The sequence below is a fragment of the Mixophyes fleayi genome, chromosome 6 (genome assembly GCF_038048845.1).
Source record: "Mixophyes fleayi isolate aMixFle1 chromosome 6, aMixFle1.hap1, whole genome shotgun sequence".
NCBI lineage: Eukaryota > Metazoa > Chordata > Amphibia > Anura > Limnodynastidae > Mixophyes > Mixophyes fleayi.
This window is the reverse complement of record NC_134407.1, coordinates 9796167-9818618: the sequence shown is the minus strand read 5'-3', so window position 1 is coordinate 9818618 and position 22452 is coordinate 9796167. Positions and strand designations below refer to the sequence as shown.

At 42.4% G+C, this 22452-nt stretch overlaps 1 protein-coding gene across 1 annotated transcript in view; it reads left to right on the top strand.

Moving 5' to 3' along the window:
* Nucleotides 1-21929, top strand: part of CFAP58 (cilia and flagella associated protein 58) — a 58728-nt gene extending 36799 nt beyond the window's left edge. The window contains exons 14-18 of the mRNA XM_075215116.1: nt 2037-2148; nt 3876-3980; nt 17857-17976; nt 18577-18710; nt 21738-21929. Of these exons, the coding sequence (XP_075071217.1) occupies nt 2037-2148; nt 3876-3980; nt 17857-17976; nt 18577-18710; nt 21738-21852 (586 nt within the window). The 3' untranslated portion in view covers nt 21853-21929. The remainder of the gene's footprint in view (nt 1-2036; nt 2149-3875; nt 3981-17856; nt 17977-18576; nt 18711-21737) is intronic.
* The last annotated feature ends 523 nt before the right edge of the window (nt 21930-22452 follow it).

Below are 22452 nucleotides of genomic sequence, written 5' to 3'. Positions count from 1 at the left end.
CCGTGTTTGCGTGGGTTTCCTCCGGGTGCTCCGGTTTCCTCCCACACTCCAAAAACATACCAGTAGGTTAATTGGCTGCTATCAAAATTGACCCTAGTCTCTCTCTCTGTCTGTCTGTCTGTCTGTGTGTTTGTGTTAGGGAATTTAGACTGTAAGCTCCAATGGGGCAGGCACTGATGTGAATGAGTTCTCTGTACAGCGCTGCGGAATCAGTGGCGATATATAAATGAATGATGATGATGATATATATATATATATATATACATACATAGATATATATATATATATATATATATATATATATATATATATATATATATATATATATACACCATACAATAATAGAGTGATGAGTCATGTTATATTGTCAGCTATCCTTATTGGCAGTTATTATCTTCGGGTATTAGCTGTACGTAGCTCTCTTCATTTTTCTTCAACAAAAGCTGTGGAACAAATGTTATTGTGTACAGTTCTGAAGTGTAACTTATTGATTTGTGCAGGCTGCGTTTCATCTAATGAAAGCCACTTCCGTGTGAGGTTTGGCTTGCTGTATGACCGCGGGGAGAGTGGAGAGAGCAGTATTTTTGTAACTAATGTGAAATCCGGGCTCTGTATGTACAACGTCCTCTCACATGGCTGGATTGTTTGCCACAAGTGTGCAGAAAGTTTATGTCACCCCACAGATCTTGGATACCGCGATACACTTATCTGTGAGTTTTAGTTAGACTCTCATGCGTTTGATTTGTCTCTTTAACACATTGCCAGTGGGAAGTTTGAGAAGGATCAGAGTGAAACGCTTGTCCTTTTTACATGATTCATCTGGGTAACAAGCAAAGCTTGCAAAGTCAACTTCTCTGCAGCCGGATAATTGGCTTTCCCCGTCAAATAAAAATTCTGATGTCAGGCAGTTATTGTGCAGTACAACCTCACCTGCAAGACCTCGTTCTAGCCGAGCTACTGACAGCCTTTTAAAGATATAAATGCAAAATGCACAGACATCAGATTTGCATTCTTGCCCTCTGTCCTTCTGCAACAGCTCAGCCTGACAGCCAACGAGTTTGATGGGTTAACCTGTAGCTCAGTTTGCTTCAATAAGACGCATTAACAAACAGCCGCAGTATGTACCAGGTGGGCGTATTACAGCGATTTTGGAAACTTCAGCCCAGTCAGAAATATCAGTACAGATTTAGCCAATGTCAGATACACCAAGGCTGGTGTACAAACATTTAGTGACCCATTGCAGCGAGTTAGGTTTTACCTGTCTGGTGCAAGTTAAATTATCAAAAAAATGTATCATTGGATTCAATGGCTTTAGTGCACCCTTGAGCAATCTTGGTAGATAGTGCTTCAGATAGTGTCACACAAGCAGATTTCTATTTCTTATAATCAGCATTAATTAACTTTTGCTCAGATATTCTGCTACTAAATAGAAGAAAATTGTAATTTTGGGGTCATTTGTTTACCATTCAGACAGTTGACTTTTGTTTGCCAAAAATTAATTGAGCCTTTAACAATAGTGCTTCAATTATTTTATTTTTTTCCAAAGAGACTAAGGGCTAGATTTACTAAGCTGTGGGTTTGAAAAAGTGGGGATGTTACCTATAGCAACCAATAAGATTCTAGCTTTCATTTTGTAGAAATTACTAAATAAATGAAAGCTAGAATCTGATTGGTTGCTATAGGCTACATCCCCACTTTTTCATACCCGCAGTTTAGTAAATATACCCCTAAGGGGTAAATGTATGCAGCTGTGAGCTTCCGGTGGGTTTGAAAAGTGGAGATGTTGCCTATAGCAACCAATCAGATTCTAGCTGTCATTTTGTACTAAATAAATGATAACTAGAATCTGATTGGGTGCTATAGGCAACATCTCCACTTTTCAAACATGCCGTAAACTTGCAGCTTGATACATTTACCCCTAAGTTGAAACATAATGTATAAAGGCACTTTTTAATCCAATACATTTTAAGAATGTTTCCTTAATTTGCAATGATTGAGCCCAACCTCGTTAAAGTGTGATGTGTGATTCTGTCCAGGCGGGAGGTGTATCACATGCAGAGGGAGCTGATGAAAGAGCGGACGCGATGCAGGGCGCTGGAGGAGGAGCTGGAGAACCCATTGAACGTCCACAGGTGGAGAAAGCTGGAGGTAATAGGGTTGCATTATTACTATGACCGCTACAAGTAGATGGAATACAAATAGCCACATTGTTACACATTATTATTATTATTGTTTATTTATGAATCGCCACATAGAGCTTGGGATAACAGTACAGGGGTAACAATACATGGCATACAATACATGGCATACAATACATGGCATACAATACATGGCATACAAGGTAGTACAAAACAAAGTGCAGTAAGCAAAATGTAATAAATATAGATAAAGAGCAATATGTATAAACAAGGACCAATTTAGCAGAGAGAAGTGCACAGAGCAAAGCGGTAAAAGTGAATTCCAGTGTATAGATAAGAAGGGGAGGAGAGAGGTGGGGGGAGTGAATAAGGAGTTGCGCTTGTGCCCAGTAAAGTGGGCAACATGTACAGGATCAGGGAGGAGATGGAGAAGGGGAGGCACGGGAGATGTGGGGGAAGGAGTCCAGTGACGAAATGGAGAGAAGAGACGGAGAGCTAAGGGCAAAGGAAAACAAGAGGTGGATGACACGAGGAAAGAGGGCCCTGCTCATGGGAACTTACAATCTAAAGGAGAGAGGGAGACTGACAGGAGACACCGAGTGGCAAGAGGGTGTGTGGGATGAGAAGACTGAGGGAAGAGGAGCAGGGAGTAAGAAAGGGGGGGCGAGGTATAGAAAGGTTAAGACCGATTAGAATGGAAGAGATTGTTCCAGAGAAGGGGGACAGTACGGGAGAAGTCTTGAATGCGGGAATCAGAGGTGGTGACCAGATGTGAGGTGAGGCGACTGTCGTTGGACGACCGCAGTGGGTGAGAAGGAGTTTGAGTGGAGATGAGGTTGGAGAGATATGGAGCAGTGGAATTAAAGAGGGTTTTATAAGTGTGAGGGGTTTGAAGAGGATTGTGAAGCGGAGGGGGAGCCAGTGAAAGGCTTGACAGAGAGGGGAGGTAGATGAGGACTGGCGGGAGAGGTAGATAAGTTGGGCTGCAGCATTTTGGGTAAGATCGCACTATGCATGCCCAGGACCGGGTCATAAACCACAGAACACAGCAACTACCAAATCATCTGCAAGCTCAAATGACCCAAAGGAATGGGGAGGGCAAGCTGGAGCGCACGCACATCCGTCTGATTCAAGCTCTGGGCATCTCTCTACGTGTTTTCCTTTCGTATCACTTGCACCAGCTACAGGTCAGGTGTAAGTGCTGGTTAGTGATGACGGCTGTGTATACAGCTAGAACATGTGTTTGTCCTCGGGAGCAACTGTAAAAATGCATTTTATATACAGTAGACATTAATAACATCCTAATAAATGTCATTTTTGGGGAAAAAACCTTCTTTTTATTTTTGTTATTAATGACTATATGATTACCAGGTGACATTAATTGAAAAGTTTTTTTTAACTTCTTATTCCACATATGTATTGGACGTACCCTGCAGTGTATTGTCTGTTAGAGCAGAGCGGACCTAGACCCGTATTCATCAACAGACGTATCTTCACATCTGTTTCTTGCTGAATACCGCTGTGCGTATCCCTGATTTATGTGCGGTCTTCAAAAACAAAATGCATTATAGGTCGTTTTGCGTTCTTTGAAGAATCGGGCCCTTTGCGTCTACGTTTGGGAACCATCGCTGTAACTGTATAAGTCCTGAGATCACCGCAAGTTGGTATTTGTAGTATTTTTCTACCTGTTTTGCAGACCTTGCTAAATCCTACCCCGATATATCTCTCCTATTACAGGCCAGCGACCCCAGCACCTATGAGCTGATTCAGAAGATACACACCCTGCAGAAGCGTCTGATCTGTAAGACGGAGGAGGTGGTGGAGAAGGAGCTGTTACTGCAGGTAACGCCATTGTCCTCTCTGTGCTTATTATCTGTGTGATTGTCACTCGTTATCTGTCTGGACTAGAAGATCACTGCAGCCTTCTCATCACTGGCAGTGGGAATCATTGCTATAATGGTCTCTTCCACGTCTCCCTTTCATATCCTTACACATTATTACTGATACGCCTCCGTGCTAGCTGTCACTCTTCTGTATCGGAGCTGGGTGTCTCCATATTGTCACACTGAGACCTGTCGAGATAATTGAGTGGCTGGAGACTACCCTGTGATGAGAGGACTACAGGTGGTCCTGTGAATATGTATGAAATTGCAGAATCATTACAAGGTATATCACTAATGATCTGAATTCATCATTCTGAGTCGAAGGGATAATTAGCGGTGATTGCTGAGAGGTATGGACAGCACAGACTGGGTTAATTTCAAGCACAAACTTCTCAGGTTAAAATCAAGCTTAAAATAAAAAAGGTTTAAAAGTCATATGTTCAAAGGCAGAATCTATAGAGTGCAAGAGTTCTCTGCTTGTCAGGTAATTGCTTCTCTCACGCTTCGAAATTCCCTTTGAAGTTGCGTGTTCCTTCCAGGATGTAATTCACAATGACGCCAGTAGAGAGCGTGAGAGTTTCGCAGATGAAGCGACTCCGGTTTAGGATGAGTCTCCGGAGAGCGAGCAGACTGGAGCTGGCATATCAAAGCAGTCTATCAATTCTTATGCAAACTCTTCCAGGGCTGGAACTCCGGCAGACTTAATTGTACCATTTAAGTCAGCGGGGATGTCGGCAAATTGTATTTTCATTGTTTTGTTTTACTTCTGTTTTTGTTTTTCTGTGTGTTTATTGATGCTGTATTTCCCACTTATAGGTAATACAAAACATTTTCCTGTTTCTCATTTTTACAAGGAACAGCTTGATAGGTAACCGGAGCTGCGCTGATGTAGGCAATAGGGTCCGTGGCACGCAGGGGCCACACCTTGTGCCACTAAAAGTTCTGCTCTGTGAAAAATAGAATCATTTCAAAGACTTTTTTAACGGGTTTCCATCACTTCGGCGCCATGGGCCTCATTTATGAAGCGCAGTCGATGTGCAGCGCAAAAGGCCTTGGATGGGACTTCCAGTGCCAATCAAGGTGTTTTACGCACATCGGTCCACGTGACGCGGCCAAAGCTGATTTTGCACCGTGTATCTGTCCTTCTGCACCAAGTGATCCTCAGCATGGGCATTCTGTGTGTGAGCTGGGAACTGCTGGTTCATAGTGAATTGATTGGTTGCGTACTCATGAATATTCGCTGCCTTCACTGCATAGGCAAACCAAGGGGGGGTTTCCTAGTGGCTGGAAACCCCTTCCCCCCCCCACTCCAAGCCTAAGACACTGTATATTTGAGGTGGCTGGACCCTGCTCCCGCTTCACACAGCTCTGCTTGAAAAGGTAACAGTAGTGCACGCAGCATTGCCCATGTATATTATGGGGATAGGAAGAGTTGGAGAGCAGCCAAGCACTGTCTAAAATTATAGCCACGCCCCCATGCATGTTGGTCACGCCCACTGGCGTTGTGGTGTGGAAACCCCCCTCTACAAATCCTACGTTTGCCCCTGCACTGTGTGTATTTGTCAGGAGCACTAATACAATGGGACATATTATTAATATATTTTGTTTATAAAGCTCCAAGATAGTACTCAGCGCTTTACATTGAGAGGATTGTCATACAAACAAATAACAGAAGGCAAAGATGACCCATCCAAAATTAGTTTACACTCTAAGGAGTTGATTTAATTCAGCCACGTTATTATAGGAATAACGCAGCGCTAAAAGTATTACCGTTAATTCGGTAATTTTTACCCAGATTTTTGCAAAAATCAGAGTTAAAATGACTGTACTAATGGTAATACTGTGCACTTTTACGGTAGTAACGGTGATACTGCGCACTTTTACGGTAGTAACGGTGATACTGCGCACTCTTACGGTAGTAACGGTGATACTGTGCACTTTTACGGTAGTAACGGTGATACTGCGCACTTTTACGGTAGTAACGGTGATACTGCGCACTCTTACCGTAGTAACGGTGATACTGCGCACTCTTACCGTAGTAACGGTGATACTGTGCACTTTTACGGTAGTAACGGTGATACTGCGCACTCTTACAGTAGTAACGGTGATACTGCGCACTCTTACCGTAGTAACGATAATACTGCGTAGGCCGCATTATTCCTAGAAAAACGCGGCCGAATTGAATTGGCCCCTTAGAGGCGAGGAGAACACTTGATATGTAATGTAGCGGAATCAACATTGTAGCTGTTGTTCAGGATACATATTCCAGGATACTGGCTCTAATTAAATAATAATAATGGTAATGGGGCCAACAAATATTTCATATTATTTCATATTCTGCCACATAAGTTCTCCCAATGAATTTGTATTATACCTATAGCAGAGCCCCCATGTCATATTATGCCTCAGTTAATATTATACCATGTAGATATGCCCAGAATTCATAGCACACCACATAGCAGAGCCTACACCCAGCAGTCACGTCTGGCAGCTGCCTCACTAAAGAAGCCGATGATGGACAAACCAGAGCTTCATGCACAGCTTCAGCCATGTTTGGCTGCTTTAGTGAGGGATCTGTGGAGCTCCAGCACCCCTTCCCCCTTCCGGCTCTGATTGATAAGTGACATGATGGGGTGAATATCAGCTGGTTTTGCTTTTTAGTCCCACTTTGACCCTGATTCTCTAATTTAGTGCAAGTTCGACTAAACAAATGTTATTAAAAACGTCACATTGCCTATGGTATAGCAGTACAGTCCTGTTAGTACAACTCATTAATCTATACAATGTCATAAAGAAGAAGTAGAGATCATTACTCAGTATCCTCCATACAGTTCACCATCAGTAATTATAATCCTCCCATGTCAAGGTTGTAAGATGTGGCCCTCTAAGGACGTTCTGTGGCCCCAACTTTCCTGTGGTCCTGTACATGATCTGTTGTATGCCATGAGGCTCTGAATGAGATCTTACCTGTAACACATACTTACAGCCCATGATAATGTTGTACAGTCATTACACATGTATGCAGAACCAGTATATGATAGTTCCTATGTGTGTTGTGTATATTTATGTGATCAGTGATAGTTATAGCCAATGTACATTACACTTCTCTCCTATTCCATCCCTTTTTGTCTCTCTTTAATTAGTTAGATTGTAAGCTCTTCGATGCACTCTCCTCTTTCCACATTGTTGTTTACATTTATGCCACACCAGGTTGTGTTGGCGTTTGTGGTCGTGCATTATTCTGTCTCTCTTACTGTTACTGACTCAGCTTGTGCTGCCTATCTCACACTGAGCCCCGCTTCTGAACCATTGTTGCCCGCCCTGACCTGCCTTGGTCAGGCTACTTGCTGCCTTGGTCAGGCTACTTGCTGCCTTGGTCAGGCTACTTGCTGCCTTGGTCAGGCTACTTGCTGCCTTGGTCAGGCTACTTGCTGCCCTTGTTGGAGGCCATGATCTGTGCATTCCATCATCCTGGTGAAAACCAAAGTCCCAACTAGATGCCCCACCAATTGCCCACGGCACAGTGGCTTCCCATTTGGTACAATTTGTTACACCTGTTTCTTATTGTACCTTTACGCCTTATGACTTTTTTTTTTAACAATTTCATATTCTTAGCCTGTTTCCTATAGCTTCAGATTCACCTCTGTTATTATTTATTAATAAACTAGTATACATATTCAGTAGTATTGTACTGATCTACGCTGCAATATTTGAGAGAAGTTTGCTGGTGCCATCTATAACCTCCATTATTTTGGAGAAGAGCGAGACACAAGACAAAGCTTAGCCAGACAGAAGGCGGAGGAGAATGGAGTGTGTACATCTTGCTGTTCCTGATCATCTGCTCGCATCCAGACTCCAGATGTCCCATTGTTATTTCAACAAGAAATTCACAAAATATGCCTTAGTGCCGAAGCCAGCCTCCGTCGTATACAGGGGAAAAAAAAGGCTTTTAATGAAAACCCCACAGTGACCTATTGAGTGGTTATCATGTGTGCTGTAACAGCAGACTGGGCACAGAGATTTAACTGGGAACCGTGCTCGACGTGCGCCCTGAATGGCTGGCATGGGAGCACTTTCAGACTTCATCCCCTTCTGCCTGTTTGTTTGACTGCCACAGTCACTTGCTCCAGGGGCTTGCTCTATAAACACGGACTATTGTATTTCACTGTCCCCTCTTGCCACTTAGAGCACAAAGCTTCCTATTAAATAACCTGGCACAGGTCCGATGCCCTTTAAAATAAAGCTTCCATTGGTTCGTTTCAGCATCAAACTGGATGCTTCAGCGCAGAGCTGTTTTCCCTATTTTGCTAATATTACCTATTATTATAAGGATTTATAAATAAAACCATAGCACTCACCATTTCTTTGTTTCGACTGGACAAATGTTGGCAGCGTAAAGTGCAATCTCACTGTAAGTGCACAGTCTGTGCCAAGCCATTTCTTCCTGTCTGTCTGAAACGCTCTCTGACATTCACGTCTTTATGTAACGTGTACGGATTATATATCGCTCTGTCCTGCACAACCTGATAATCAATGTCTTATTTCTGTGCAGAATTTCTATACATCTAACATTACTGCATACAAACCCAAATCAGAGGCCACAAAATGTGCCTGGCATCTCCGCCGCAAAAACAGAGACCAGAGATAAATGTCGGGCATTGATGACCGCTGCAATTACATATTTAATGCCACAATTTAACACAGAGGGCCTGAGTCAGAATGAGATGTACGTCCGTGTGCGTAGAATAACTTTGCAGGTTATCACACTGTGTTGCTCAGAAAGGGGCACATTTATCAATATTCACATAAGGTGAAAAGTAGTTTTCAATCCTTATCGCAATGATAAGGATTGAACTACTTCTCACATTTATGTACAGCCCTGCACAGAAACAGCAGTTCCGAAAAACTGCTGTTTCAGTGATAAAAAAAATCATACTTACCCCCCTCTTCGGAAGCGCTGTCTTCGGGTCTTCTCTTCACTCTTCAATTGCGCATGTCCAGTTCCAAGAACTGGACATGCGCACACAGATCCCCTCTCTGTCTCTGCAACGATAGTTGCAGAGAGAGAGCGCTGAGTGACAGGGAGGGATCATGTGATCCCTCCACACATGCTCTGTCCAGCTCTGCTCTTCGGAGCAGAGCTGACAGCATTAGATTTCTTCAATTCGGATGATGTACGCCAGCGGCGTACATTAACATGACAAGTTCCCGGAAAAAATGTTTTTTTGGGACTTGTTAGATTGCGGCCAGGAGCAGTCACCATTCTGTTGAATGGTGACTGCTCCCAAAAAACGAAGAGTGCAAAGCAGCAGATATCCATGATATCTGCTGCGATGCCCCCTTAATAAATTTGCGGAGGACACTGTGGGACCTTAATGACCCGTTAAAAGCACTATCGTGCGTTATTAAATATGCCCCAAAGTGACCTGTGCAATTACGGCGATTCAGACCTGCGGCATTTTAGGAAAGGATGGTGTAACGTAGGCAATTACAGTAAGTTTGCCTTAGAGCAATTGTGCATAGATTCAGACTGGGACGTACTTGCAGTCCTCTATGCGGGTGGTCAGGGGCAGGTAAGTAACGGATGGTGATGATAATAAACACTGGCCAACAGCAAATGATTCACAGCTTATTGAGAATTTAATAGTCGCCGAGCGTGTTATAGCAAAGATTAATAAAATATATATATTTTACATTGTATCAGCTAGGTTATGCAAGTTTAAATGATGCTTCATAGCATTTGCATTGGTAACATATAAAACCAAAGGGTTGTGTACATGTTAGCAAGTTGGACGTGTGTCTGAGGGGTGTCTGTTGTCAAGTGGAGGCATCTGCCGGTCATTCAGACCTGGACGTGTCTCCAACTCTGGATACCAAGCCCATATGTGTTCCTGTGCGTGCTTACGCTTGTGTTCCACTCTGAATCAGGCCCAAGGTTTCTAACTTCAAGCCGTACCACCCTGAAGCTCAACTCCCCAATAAACGTCAAGTAGGAACCCTTAACGCCGTCCTTCTCCACGGCCTGATGGACCCAACTCAACTTGGAATCTAGTTGTCAGCTGAGGATGGAAATGGTTTAGCCAAAGTGCAAGAACAAGAATCAAATTCACTTTCCTGATGTCTGTTCACTCAGCAAAACCTCTAAACAAAAACAGCATTTTATAAATAACTAAAGCACCTCCTGTCAAGGACCCCAATCCTCCAGACGGAAACAGAATTTTGCACCCCTGAAGTTGCTATCTACAGGCACTAAACATTACCAACGAATACAGGCGTCATCACGTAAAATGGTCTCATGCCACCACAGCAGAAGCAATAACAGTGTGGGCATTGCGTGGACATTATCGCCAGCTGCTGAATGACTTTTGGTGAATGTACATTACAAGCAGTGTGTAGTGTTGAGTGGGCGTCTGATTATTATTGTGCTGACTTTAAGAGGTTTGTTTCCAGGGAGCAGATACAGACTGAGTGTTGCTGTGTCTGTGTAGTCGTTGCAGACACCTGACAATACTGCTACTAATGCAGTTTATGGGGCACACTTAGCTGCTGATGGATTTTCTCAGGATCAAAGTGTTCTAGTTGTTGTGTAGTACATATAGCTGAGCAAGTTTTGTAGGGATGTTATGTGGGAATTAGGACTGCAGTGCAGAACAAAATCCCTGGGGGGGGGGGGGGGGAGGTATAAACTTGCGTAGTGGCCAAGACGACCTGTCTGGTTCGGTGAAATGGCTTTCGAAGCAGTGGTCTTGGGTCAGGGGTTAGACTGGGTAATTGGACAGACAGCACCTGAGATAGGTGCCAGTCCAGGTAATCAGATATTGAGTTGCTGGATCAGAGACCAAACCGGATAATCAGACATACAGTAGCTGAGTCAGGATTGAATACAGATGGAGCGAGGTTGGGCAGCACGGTGGCTAAGGGGTTAGCACTTCTGCCTTACAGCACCGAGGTCATAAGTTCAATTCCTGATCATGGCCTTATCTGTGTGGAGTTTGTATGTTCTCCCCGTGTTAGTGTGGGTTTCCTCCGGGTTCTCCGGTTTCCTCCCACACTCCAAAAACATACTAGTAGGTTAATTGGCTGCTAACAAATTGACCCTCGTCTCTCCCTGTCTCTGTCTGTCTGTGTATGTATGTTAGGGAATTTAGACTGTAAGCTCCAATGGGGCAGGGACTGATGTGAGTTCTCTGTACAGCGCTGCGGAATTAGTGGCGCTATATAAATAAATGGTAATAATAAAAAATAATAATTACACTGTACAGCTCGGTGTGTCACACCTATCTGTGATAGGGTGATAATAATGTTCCTATGACTGGAGGGTGCATTCTGACAAGTGCACATGGGACTACGCAGTTGTTTGCCACAGTAGGGCAGGGAGTGCACTAAAGTTCGCTCCATATGTCGCAGGCCCAGGCCACAATCAGACATATAGTCGGTACTCCAAATCCAACCTGGACACCAGACCTAACTGGCTTCTGGGCTGAACCAGTTACTCGGATAGCTGAAGGCAGACAGGTGATGCTGACTCATAGGGCAAACTAAGGGCCACAGCGGGTAATCAGTAGTAGCGGGTCCAGAAACCAGACCCTATAACATGAGTCCATTCCAATATAAAACATGATATCATTCAATAACTCAGAACTAGTTTTGTAATATTTAACAGCGATCTAAAGACTGGAAATATTTCCAGAGCTCATTATTTACAAAATGACTATTATCAGAGCTGCGCCCCCTGCTGGCACAACTGAGAGTAGTTAGTGATTCCATTGTGTGACTCAGAGGCTGTGCATCATTGGGTGGAACTGATTATCAGGGTAAGTGTCTGCCAGGTTTCAGTTGGTAGGAATTGGTAGATCTGGCTCATACGCTCCCCAGGAGAGAAAACAATGTTTCAGCTATATAGATGTTGAGCAATATAGACTATTTTGATAGATTGCCCTGTGATGGAAGACTGCGGGGGATAGACACAATCTGAGGCTTATTTATAGATAATGTTGTGTGTAAACTGCTTAGATTCAAGCCTGTTTTGCAGCTCACAACTCCCGTCATTTACAGGTGAAGAAATATATAGAAACATATAACTAATTGTATCACCATGGTTTCAGTACATTTAAGTCAGTAATAAGAAAAGACAAATGTGTATTATATTATAAATCCTTCAGAGAAATATGTTATATTTTCCCTTTTACAGAGCGATAAATGAACTTACATATTTATTGGAGACTAGATAGCGAAACACATATCTGTCCACATAGATAGCCCAATACCTAGAGCTCGGTAGGGCAGGATTTTGCATGATAAACATAATATAAATACGTTTAAACTGAATTCAGTTGCAGGGCTCCAAATACTGCACACTGGGGCTCTAAGCGATCTCATAGGTTTTATCAGTTGTGCTGCTCAGCGTGACTCCATAAATCCATTCTCACGGTCAAAAATACACTGGAAAGAATTAAATAAAAATGTTTAAAAATAAAGGAAAACAACATTGGTCCGTAATCACAAAGCATAGAAAATAAGATATAGTCTGTGGTTAACATCAGATTGGCTAATGTTTGTCACGATGCAGCGCTCCGGCATAGTTGAAACAGAGGAGATCGTTTGGTTTATGATAACTCTGATGCAAGTAAATTGTGATAGATTAGTTTAAAGGGAGAACAGAAGGCATCCTGAGTAAGAGTGTCAGCTCTTCACCAAAAAACCTTGGTAGTGGCATAATTGTTAAGTGTGTGGGATAGGCAGGGAGAGTTTTTAATAATTTTTAAAAAGACCAGGTGGGTATTTTTTCGATTAACCCCTTTGTCTCACACACATCACGCAAGTTCAGGTGCTGGATCGTGACCAATCTCAAACACAACCACGTCATTCTACCTTCCACGAAGTGTACAACATCGAGGCGAGACCAGAATATTTTCCTGGGACTCTTCGCACCTTTCCATATAATGGAAAACATACACACGCAAAAAAGTTTTTTTTTCGGTTTGACTGGTGATCCATTTGCATTTTTTGGTTCATGGTGCGGTTTATAAATAAAAGGACCTATATATATTTGGTAATATTAATAGGGTTTGGTGATTCCTTGAGGATCTTTTGTTATCAGGGCCCATTAAATATGTTGTGAATGTAACATTTTAGAAAGTTCATGTGTTAGACTATAAACGTAGGGCTGTGTTTTTTTACCATGATGGCAAACTAGGCACATGCCTAGGGCAGTGATGTTCTTAGGACAACATATTGTTCCACTTAACAATCTTTTTCTGACGCTTGGGGGTCCTATGTATCAATACGCCCTTTCCTTTCTTCCTTCTTTTCACCAGCGAAGAAGGGGGTAACTGAGCGATACTGGGGAATTTAGATTGTAAGCTCCACTGGGAGCTGTTAATCAGTACATACTCTGTGCCAGCATCGTATGCGATGACCGTACAGATCTCACAGTTATAACCCCGATATACAGCTGAAGAGTGACATCTTATTACTACATGGTTACTAGCCAGGAACACAGCTATGGTTTCTGCTTTGTTTTGGCGGTAATGGAAACGCTGGCGTGGATTCAGGATTCCGCCGCTTGTAGATACAAAACTATTCCTTTGTGTCGGCTCTGAGAGGAGACCGTGGCGTCCATTTATACCCTCTGTTTCCTTTCTCCATCCCTCACCTTGGCAGAATGATTCTCTTGGCACAAGCAAACCACAAATAAATCGAACACTTTGTCTTGTGCAGGAAGAAAGGAGAACAATACGATTTGTGAAAGTGGTTTTGTCAGCGATGTCTTGTTCACAGAAGTGGCTTCATAACATCTAGTAGTATTTGTCCAGCTCCCTCTATCCTGTGCTCTTAATGACGTTCTGTCCAATCTACCTGGAAGCTGAAGAATCATAGCTTTGTGTATTTACAAGAGACAATTACAATGGGTGTACCAGAAAAAAGAGGAATAATGAATCTTTTATTATCGAAAGTTAACCCATTATAACCTGGAACACAGAAGCTGCTCCATATAACAGGAGAGGTCACAAGGAGGTGCTATCCATTTTTTTTCTTCTTGAAACTTAGAACTTAAATGTTTCCCTTGATCTGACAACCCCCCCAGTGGTGAAACGAGGGGGTGTACGGAAAATATAATACCCGTCTATTCACCTTAATGACCGCTGCATCGTTAAGCATGAGCAGGGGTAAAGAGTGGAGATCAAAGATACCCCCAACATTTGTTGCCCAATATACAATGTACGTCACCCCTGTCACACAAAGCTCCATCCCAATTGGCTACACTGTCTGTTTTTCATCATTAAAGTCCTACATGCAGTCTCACACAGACAATATTTGTATCGGCTCCAGCAATTCCTGTGTATGTGCTGCGGCCAGCACTAGACCTAAAAAGAGATAGTTCATACTTGCCAACTCTTCCTCATTGGCTTCAGGGAGATCCCGGGGAGGTGGGCGGGGGCATCATTTTGGACCCGCCCCCTAAACGATTGTTACAATTTTGGCCAATTACAGACGAGGGGGAGGGGGCTAAGATGATGCGATATTTGCATCATTAAGCTCTGCCCCCACCACTTTTCTACTGTGGGGGCGAGAACCGGGAGCTTTCCCTGAATGCGGGAGAGTAGGCAACTATGCGTTAAAGAAAAGCAGCTAATGAATCTCTAGAGACTGAAGTGTCTTTTACATTTCTGTCTCCATTACTGAAGTCATGTTGTCTTACCTGACAGTCTTTGATTAAATCTTGGTCTCCATGAAAATGGCCACCTCCATAGGCATCAATACATGGACATAGGACACAATTTCTGAACTGTGCCATCATGCCGCAGATGTCGAAGCCAACCACGTCTTGTACTGGCTCAGCATCATGGAGAATGCCAGACTCTTCAGGGAGTGAGGGAGATCACCCCTATTTCAGGGAGTCTCCCTGACATTTAGGGGGGTATTCAATTGTTCGTCTGGACCTCAGAAAAACTTGCGCTCTAAAACTATTACCGTTAATACGGTAATTACTCGCTGAAAGTAAATTACCGTATGAACGGTATTTAAGCGCAATATTACCGTATTAACGGTAATAGTTTTGGAGCGCGAGTTTTTCTGAGGTCTGGACGAACAATTGAATACCCCCCTCAGGGAGATAGTTGTATCTGATTTTATTCTAGTGTGGATGTGAATATAAACATTGTTTATTGTCGCTGAGTTACAGAACATATCCTGTACAGTACACCCAGAGGACGCTGTAGATAACTACTATTCTAGTGGGCTATGTTTAAGTGTAGACAGGTGTCCTGTGATCAATGTATCAAAAAAAAATTGTCACGGTATCTCTCCAAGAGCCCAGCGCAGCAGTCAGGTCTCACAGAAGCATAATTCAGGCTTTCAGGTTAGTGTCAGTGTCTAACTTCTGAGCTTTTCAGTTATTGAAACGCGTTTCTACAGCTTAAGCCCTCTCATATGAAAAGTCTTTATGGTGTCCAATGTTTTAAAAAAAATTGCTTCTGTGTTTTTTTATGAGCATTGAGGCCTTTAGAAATGTTCATGTATAGACAGAACTATCAGCTAATAAGTGATAATACAGATATCTATTGTAATACGCGACTAGCCTTTAAGACTGAGGGAGGATAAAAGCTGCAGCCCTACTCTCTAGAGACAGTAATCTAACAGTAAGGCAGTGGAAATGTACTAGGGCGACATCTACAGAACCAGCAGGAGTAAATGTTGTGAAAATGTTTTTGTTTTGCAAACATCCCCCTAAAAATATGTAGATAGGGTGTGGCTAACACATCGCCCTAATGCGCTTTCTTTTAATAATGCATCTATAGGGTTTGCATAGGGATTTTGTAGCAGAGAAAGCCCCCCCCCCCAGCTGTGGTGTAGAAGCCACTGTCGCTATTTTCTTGATAAAGGATATTGTGATCGCCCATAACCTGTCCAAGACCACACCAGTGTGTACCAGTTTAAGCATACCACCCTAAAGTCCCCATATTTGGAAGTCAAAATAAATTTGGCCTATATAGGGGAGGGCTTTGTGTGTCATAGGTGTAGTGTAGATGGATCAGGACGTGGTTTGTGCGGATCGGACGTATAACTTAATTTATCCCAACGTTCCCATTGGGAATGTTGTCAGGTGTAACTAATGTGCCATTAGATATGTTTATTTTTATGAGAAAGAAGCGAGTTGGAGGGATGAGATGAGTGAAATTGTACAAAATAAAAAATGTGGTTGAAACTGTGATTAGATCCTTAGTACTATTAAAGGCCATTCAGCGTGAAGATTGTCTGTTGGCCTTCGTACGGTGTACGTTCATCATGGGCAAAGTGTCCTTTTGTCGGCAAAAGCTTGTGTCTAAATAGGGTTACTGCCGGCAATGACCCCACGGGAGGTAAGTACTTGCGGCCACTGCTGGGGATTAGTCACAAAGCATCAAGTATCCCAGGATGCTGTTAACATCATCATCATCATAACATCATAATCAACATTTATTTATAAATTCCATAGCGCTTTACAATTGAGGACAAACACAGTAATAAAACAATACTGGGTAATACAGACAGACAGAGAGGTTAGAGGGCCCTGCTACAATCTGTGGGGTACAGTGCTGAATGAACTGGGCTATTGCCCTGGCTCCATAAAATTTATATTATATATTATACTGTATCTACTGTGTATTTTTATATATAAAAGCTTATGATGATATATATATTTTTAGTCCTAAGAGTGGAACTGTAAGCTCGAATCGAGCTCCTGATTCCAAACATCCTCGGACGGACGCACGGGCTCAGTAGAGTGCGGCATCTAGGGCGATAAGCACCACTTATTGCTATAGATTTTTTTACTTTGCCACAGCGATAAATTAAGTTAAACTCAGGGGCAAACGCAGGATTTGTAGAGGGGGGTTTCCACACCACGCCACCAGTGGGCGTGACCAGCATCCATGGGGGCGTGGCCATAATATTAGACAGTGCTTGGCTGCTCTCCAACTCTTCCTATCCCCATAATATACATGGGCAATGCTGCCTGCACTACTGTTAGGTGCACACAGCGCTCCCTTTTCAAGCAGAGCCGTGTGAAGCGGGGGCAGGGTCCAGCCACCTCAATTATACAGTGCCACAGGGGGTTTCCAGGCAATAGGAAACCCCCCCTCGGGTTGCTTATGAAACTGTTGCAATATCTTTCTTTATTGGTCATAAAAATGTTGACTTATCGCTGCTACAAATATTTATTTGATATATATGACTCTGACTCAGTTTAGATTTTTACTGATCATAAAATTTGCATAAAGTTGATATAAAGTTACATATAGCTGCAGGATGAAGCCGTGTTCCCCGGGGCTCCTGCTTTTCTGTGAAAAGGATTATCAATCACCACTGCAGAATGTGTGAGCGGGAGGCCACTGGGAAGCTGCAAGCCCCATGCTTACGACTCCATATTGCAGCGGCCACACTGTGAGACAGACAATGAAGCCCTCGATGGACCGGCTTCATGGAACATCCCCGGGCCTCCAGTGAGGGGAGAAGGGAGTAGGGGATGCAGCCTTATCGGCTGATCTAAGATCAGATTCAGTTACTGGGTACAAAATTTTCATCTGGACAAACCGTTTTGTGCTGCAGGGGAGGAAATGTACAATGCACACCCCTATTTAGAGTTGTGAGGTGGTATATCCTTGCTAAGCTATAAAACCGATTTTATAAACAGGCCTGGCCAGTATATGTGTGTAGAATACAAAGTGTTTAGCCTGCATGTAAAACAATATGAAATGTGTACAATTTACAGTGCAACGTGGCTTGTCCCAAAGCAGCATCCGCTCCTCACTCTTGTCAGCTCCTTAATGTTTCCTGCTCCTCTTGTTGTGCAGGAGAAGGAGAAGCTGTATGTGGAACTGAAGCACATCCTGGCCCGACAGCCGGGCCCCGAGGCGGCTGAGCAGCTTCAGATCTATCAGCGGACACTACGGGAGAAGACAAAGCAGCTCAAGGCAAGGACCCACCTCTAAGGCCACATTATTGTCCCTGGATAGATAATCCTTTATATAGCGGCCCCTGGGCCACATGCTCTTAACGTATTTTTTATTTGTTTTTTTACAATTTCAAGAACCTATATAAACCGTATTATACGCCATCGTAAGTTAGTATGACCTGGCACATACATGCTGCCCTCTCTGATATGACGTAAATCACCCAACTCTGATCTCATTATGTTGTGACTAATATAAGTCACTATATGTAATTTCTCTAGAATACGATCACCAGGATGTGTTGTCCTCCTCCATTTATTACTTCTTATGTCCCTGTCCTGTCCATATAAACACTCTTTGCCTCAGCTGTGGTATAGCTTTAACCTCCATAGCGCCATCAATAGGAGATTTTTGCAACTGTTCCAAATACCAACACTTATCCATACTATAGCTACAGGGATATCACAGGCTATCGCAGATAGTTATGTCTGAGACCATTTGCTAAGCTGACTTCAAATGTAATTGGAATAATAGTGGTAACCTGCATTCCCCTTGGAATAACACTTGCTCCCCTCTATACACATCCATGTAAGGACATGTCTTTATTGCTTCTCTTCTCAGGCTCTCTCATCAGAACTAAACATGTACGAGTCCCAGAGCCAGGAATACAAGTATGAGATCGAGAGATTGGCCAATGAGCTGCAGAACCTGAAGAAAAAGTACCTGTCCCAAAAACGTAAAGAGCAGCAGACAAGGTACGTAGCGATCCATGTGGCATAAACTGGGGGAGGGTTTGCTGTCAGTGGTTAATATATTCATATATTCTCTGTAAATCGCTCTGTATTAGGGGAGTGATAAATAAATGAAGATAATAGTAGACTATCGCCAGATATACAAGTAGACTTGTCCAAAACGATGCCAAGAAACAAGAAGAGTCACTCCGGCTTTCCACTGTTACGGGGAGTCCTCCAACGACGCGGGATCACGCCTCTGGCTGGTGTAACGTGATGTCCCAACAATAGCCATGTAAAAAGGGGTACTGTTGAGACATCGTTTTACACCGACCAGAGGCATGATCCTGTACCATCGAAGGTCTCCCCGTGCCACCGTCGATCCCTGTGTAGATTGTGGAGGTACAGCGACATTGCCTCTTTCACAGATCAGATGTGTTTAAAGCTAAGTCACAATTAAAGGTTTTCGTCCAATTGACACATTCAGGGACTGATATTGACCCATTTATGTATAATTATATATATCCTTCTGTAGTAAATATATAAAAGAAGAGAAGACACATTATAAGAGTTACTTGTATGTATTTATTGGGTTTACATTGAGTCTCCCATTGTATGCTTCCTAGGGTCGTCACCTTTATTGTACCCATTTATGTACCCTTTCTCTGCAGGTCTCTCTCCTTATTTTTTATTAATTGTTATAATAAAAAAAAAAATGTGAAAAAACTATAATAAAAAAAGTCTATAAAAAATGCTAAAGAAGTACAAAGGAAAATTATATAAAAGACTAAATACTAACAACTGTTTTCACCCTATCATTCCTTTCAACTGAAAATAATTAACACATATTAGGTATCTCATTTATATTAACAGGTAAATTATTGGGCTCATACTAACTGTGTAAAAGATACAACAGCAGAATCTTTTCCCTAATTTTGCATACTTATCTATGTAGATTTATTCCAATATCTTTTCAAACGGACGGCCTATATCTCCTAAGAAAAACAAATATGAACTTAAAAAGAAAGGGCTGATGCAGAGTTAGATGTAGGCCCATTTGTGTAGCGTAAAATTTAAAAATTTAAACTGCACGCGCCCACAAAACAAGCCACGCCCCTACGCTAGCACCTGACTCTTGCGGCTGCTCGCATGCGCAGAGACGCCTATCATGCCTCATAAGCCTGAGGGTAGGTGCAGATACCCGCTGATGATGATGCCAGCACTAGCTATGCGCTTCTGATTGGCTGATTGCAGAATCACCTCTGAAGTTGATAGGTGCTTTATGCATTGATCATGCATATATCATGTGATTTTTTTGGGGGGTGTATTCTAACAAGTTTTTTTAAAAAGTTCTACCTGCTGTTTTCTAGAGTGGAGTTTTTCTTTATTTCTTTCCACCCTAATAGCGAACACGTATTTCTCTATCAAATCCAAAGTTTAAAAAATTGGATGTGTTTTTTACGCACCTGCATTCAAGCTCAACATAAGCACCAAAATGTATAAAGTTATTCCTGATGAAACAGGTTCACCACAAACCTGAAAAGGATTTTGGTCCGGAAATGGTTTCTAAACGCCGTCCCCGCAGGTGAAATGTTGCCATAAAAAGGCCACTCAACACAGACACACAATAGATAACTGGTATTAAGTGTTTCATTTCTATTCTTTATTTTTTGGGCCACTATTTTCCGCATAAAAAGAATTGAGCAACCCCCAGTGGGCTGATATATCGTCACAATATGTGGTTCTCAGTCTCTTCTTGAGAGAGGACGTCGCAAAAAGCATTAGTGCTATTTCTGCACAAAAGCAGCAGATGTTGCCAGACTTTTTGCCTGATTTTTCCATAATTGACTTGTGTCTGACTCTGACGGTTCTCCTCAATACTAAGAGCAGTCCACTTATGTTCTTGCTGAGAGTAATTGCTGCCGGAGAAGTGGTATTTTCTACCTTCATCATGAATTCTACAAATTAACCCTGTGATTGACTGTGCAAATGCTGTAAGGCTTACTTATTAATAGTGTGCAAAATTGCGCTAGATCTATAGCATTCAATCAGCAGTCAGCTCGCTAGTTAGATGATGATAATGTGAAATACGTCAATCTTTCTGCAGCCACAGCAATAAAGCTTCTGCTTACAAGAAGAATGTGCAATTAGCAGAGATTAATGAACCAAAGGAAGCAATTTGATATTTCTTTGATCGCCCTCTGGGGCAGCAAGTTTTCATTTAACGGAATGCAGAGGAAATTTATGAAGTGACGGGTCAGGTTTGCTCCACACGTATACTCTCTCTCCTGGGATTAGCATCTATTTTTTATCACATATATGAAAATACAGAGAAAAAACTTACTATATGTTTTCGTACATGTGAAAGTGATAAATATATGACATCTAGAATGTACTGGGATAACTTTAATCTGGGATAGCTTTAATCTGATTAGTTGCTATGGGCAAGGCCTACATTTTTCCTTTATAGAAGGTTTGATAAATCTTCCCCGTGGTCTATGTTGCCAATTCATAAATTCACTTTACTCTAAATCGGGACTGATAAAAGACAAAAGGTCGTAATTACAAAGCACATCATGTCAGTATGGTTTTATATAGTACTATAGAAAACTTGCTTACAGGATACATCGTGTATAGTGAATGTTGGATGGACCTTGGGCACAATAGAGCATGCCTTGTCAATGAACTATGCACCAATCACTATAAATACTTGTGTGTACTGTGGGCATATTCTCCTTACGGATGAATAATCCCTATTTTAAGTGACATTCCCTGTGCATAACAGGCACCCGTGTAATGTAAAGCCTTATGCTTGTTGTGACATCATTGGTAATCCTCCAGTTGCATCGATTAACCAATCACACAAGCTGTGGCCTCAGAACTGCCATAGAGTGATGCAGGAAAGAGAAGCACCGCACTCCTAATTGTTTTCAATTAATTTCATTTTTAACGTCTTTTGTCTTTTAAGTGATAATAACAAATGTTATTATATGAGTGATTTTAGTTACTCGTTAATATTGGCATTAATTCTAACATTGATATTCTGTTTAGGGAGAAGGAGAGAAGCATGGCGGACACAGACGCGCCATTCATGCAACGAACGGAAGGATCACGTTTCACTGGAGGCGGATTTCCACTCAGCCATGTCCCAAAGATTACAGTCTAATCTCTATCCCTCATGTCTTTCTATTGTATTTATCTTCATTCATATTCTGAGTGCATTGGAATAAACATAACTCTACACCTGGTAATTACAGCCTCCTTTAGCTCTTACAGGCAGACTCGTCTGTTTGTGAATTTGTGGATCTTTATTATGGGTTTGGTTGGCAGTATGTAGTAACCAGGGTCTTATCCCCCCCCCCCCCCCCCCATACAGGACCACTCTGGTGTCTCACAGATTTGTCTGTATGGCTGAGTGCTAGAAATGATCTTTAGTTCCATCATTTTGTCTATGTTGCTGACACTTCTGATGGAGCTGTCTCTCTCTTCATATTTACTAGGTGTAATCCTTGACTCTATATCTAAATCATGTTACATACATCTAAAAAACATTTCCAGAATTCGCACATATATCACACAAGACACTGCAAAAACCTTAATTCATGCCCTTATCATCTCCCGCATTGACTATTGCAATTCCCTCCTTACTGGTCTTCCCCAAAACAGACTCAAACCCCTACAATCTATTTTGCACGCTGCGGCAAGACTGATTTTCCTTGCAAATCTTTATTCCTCTGCTGAGTCACTCTGTCAGTCTCTACACTGG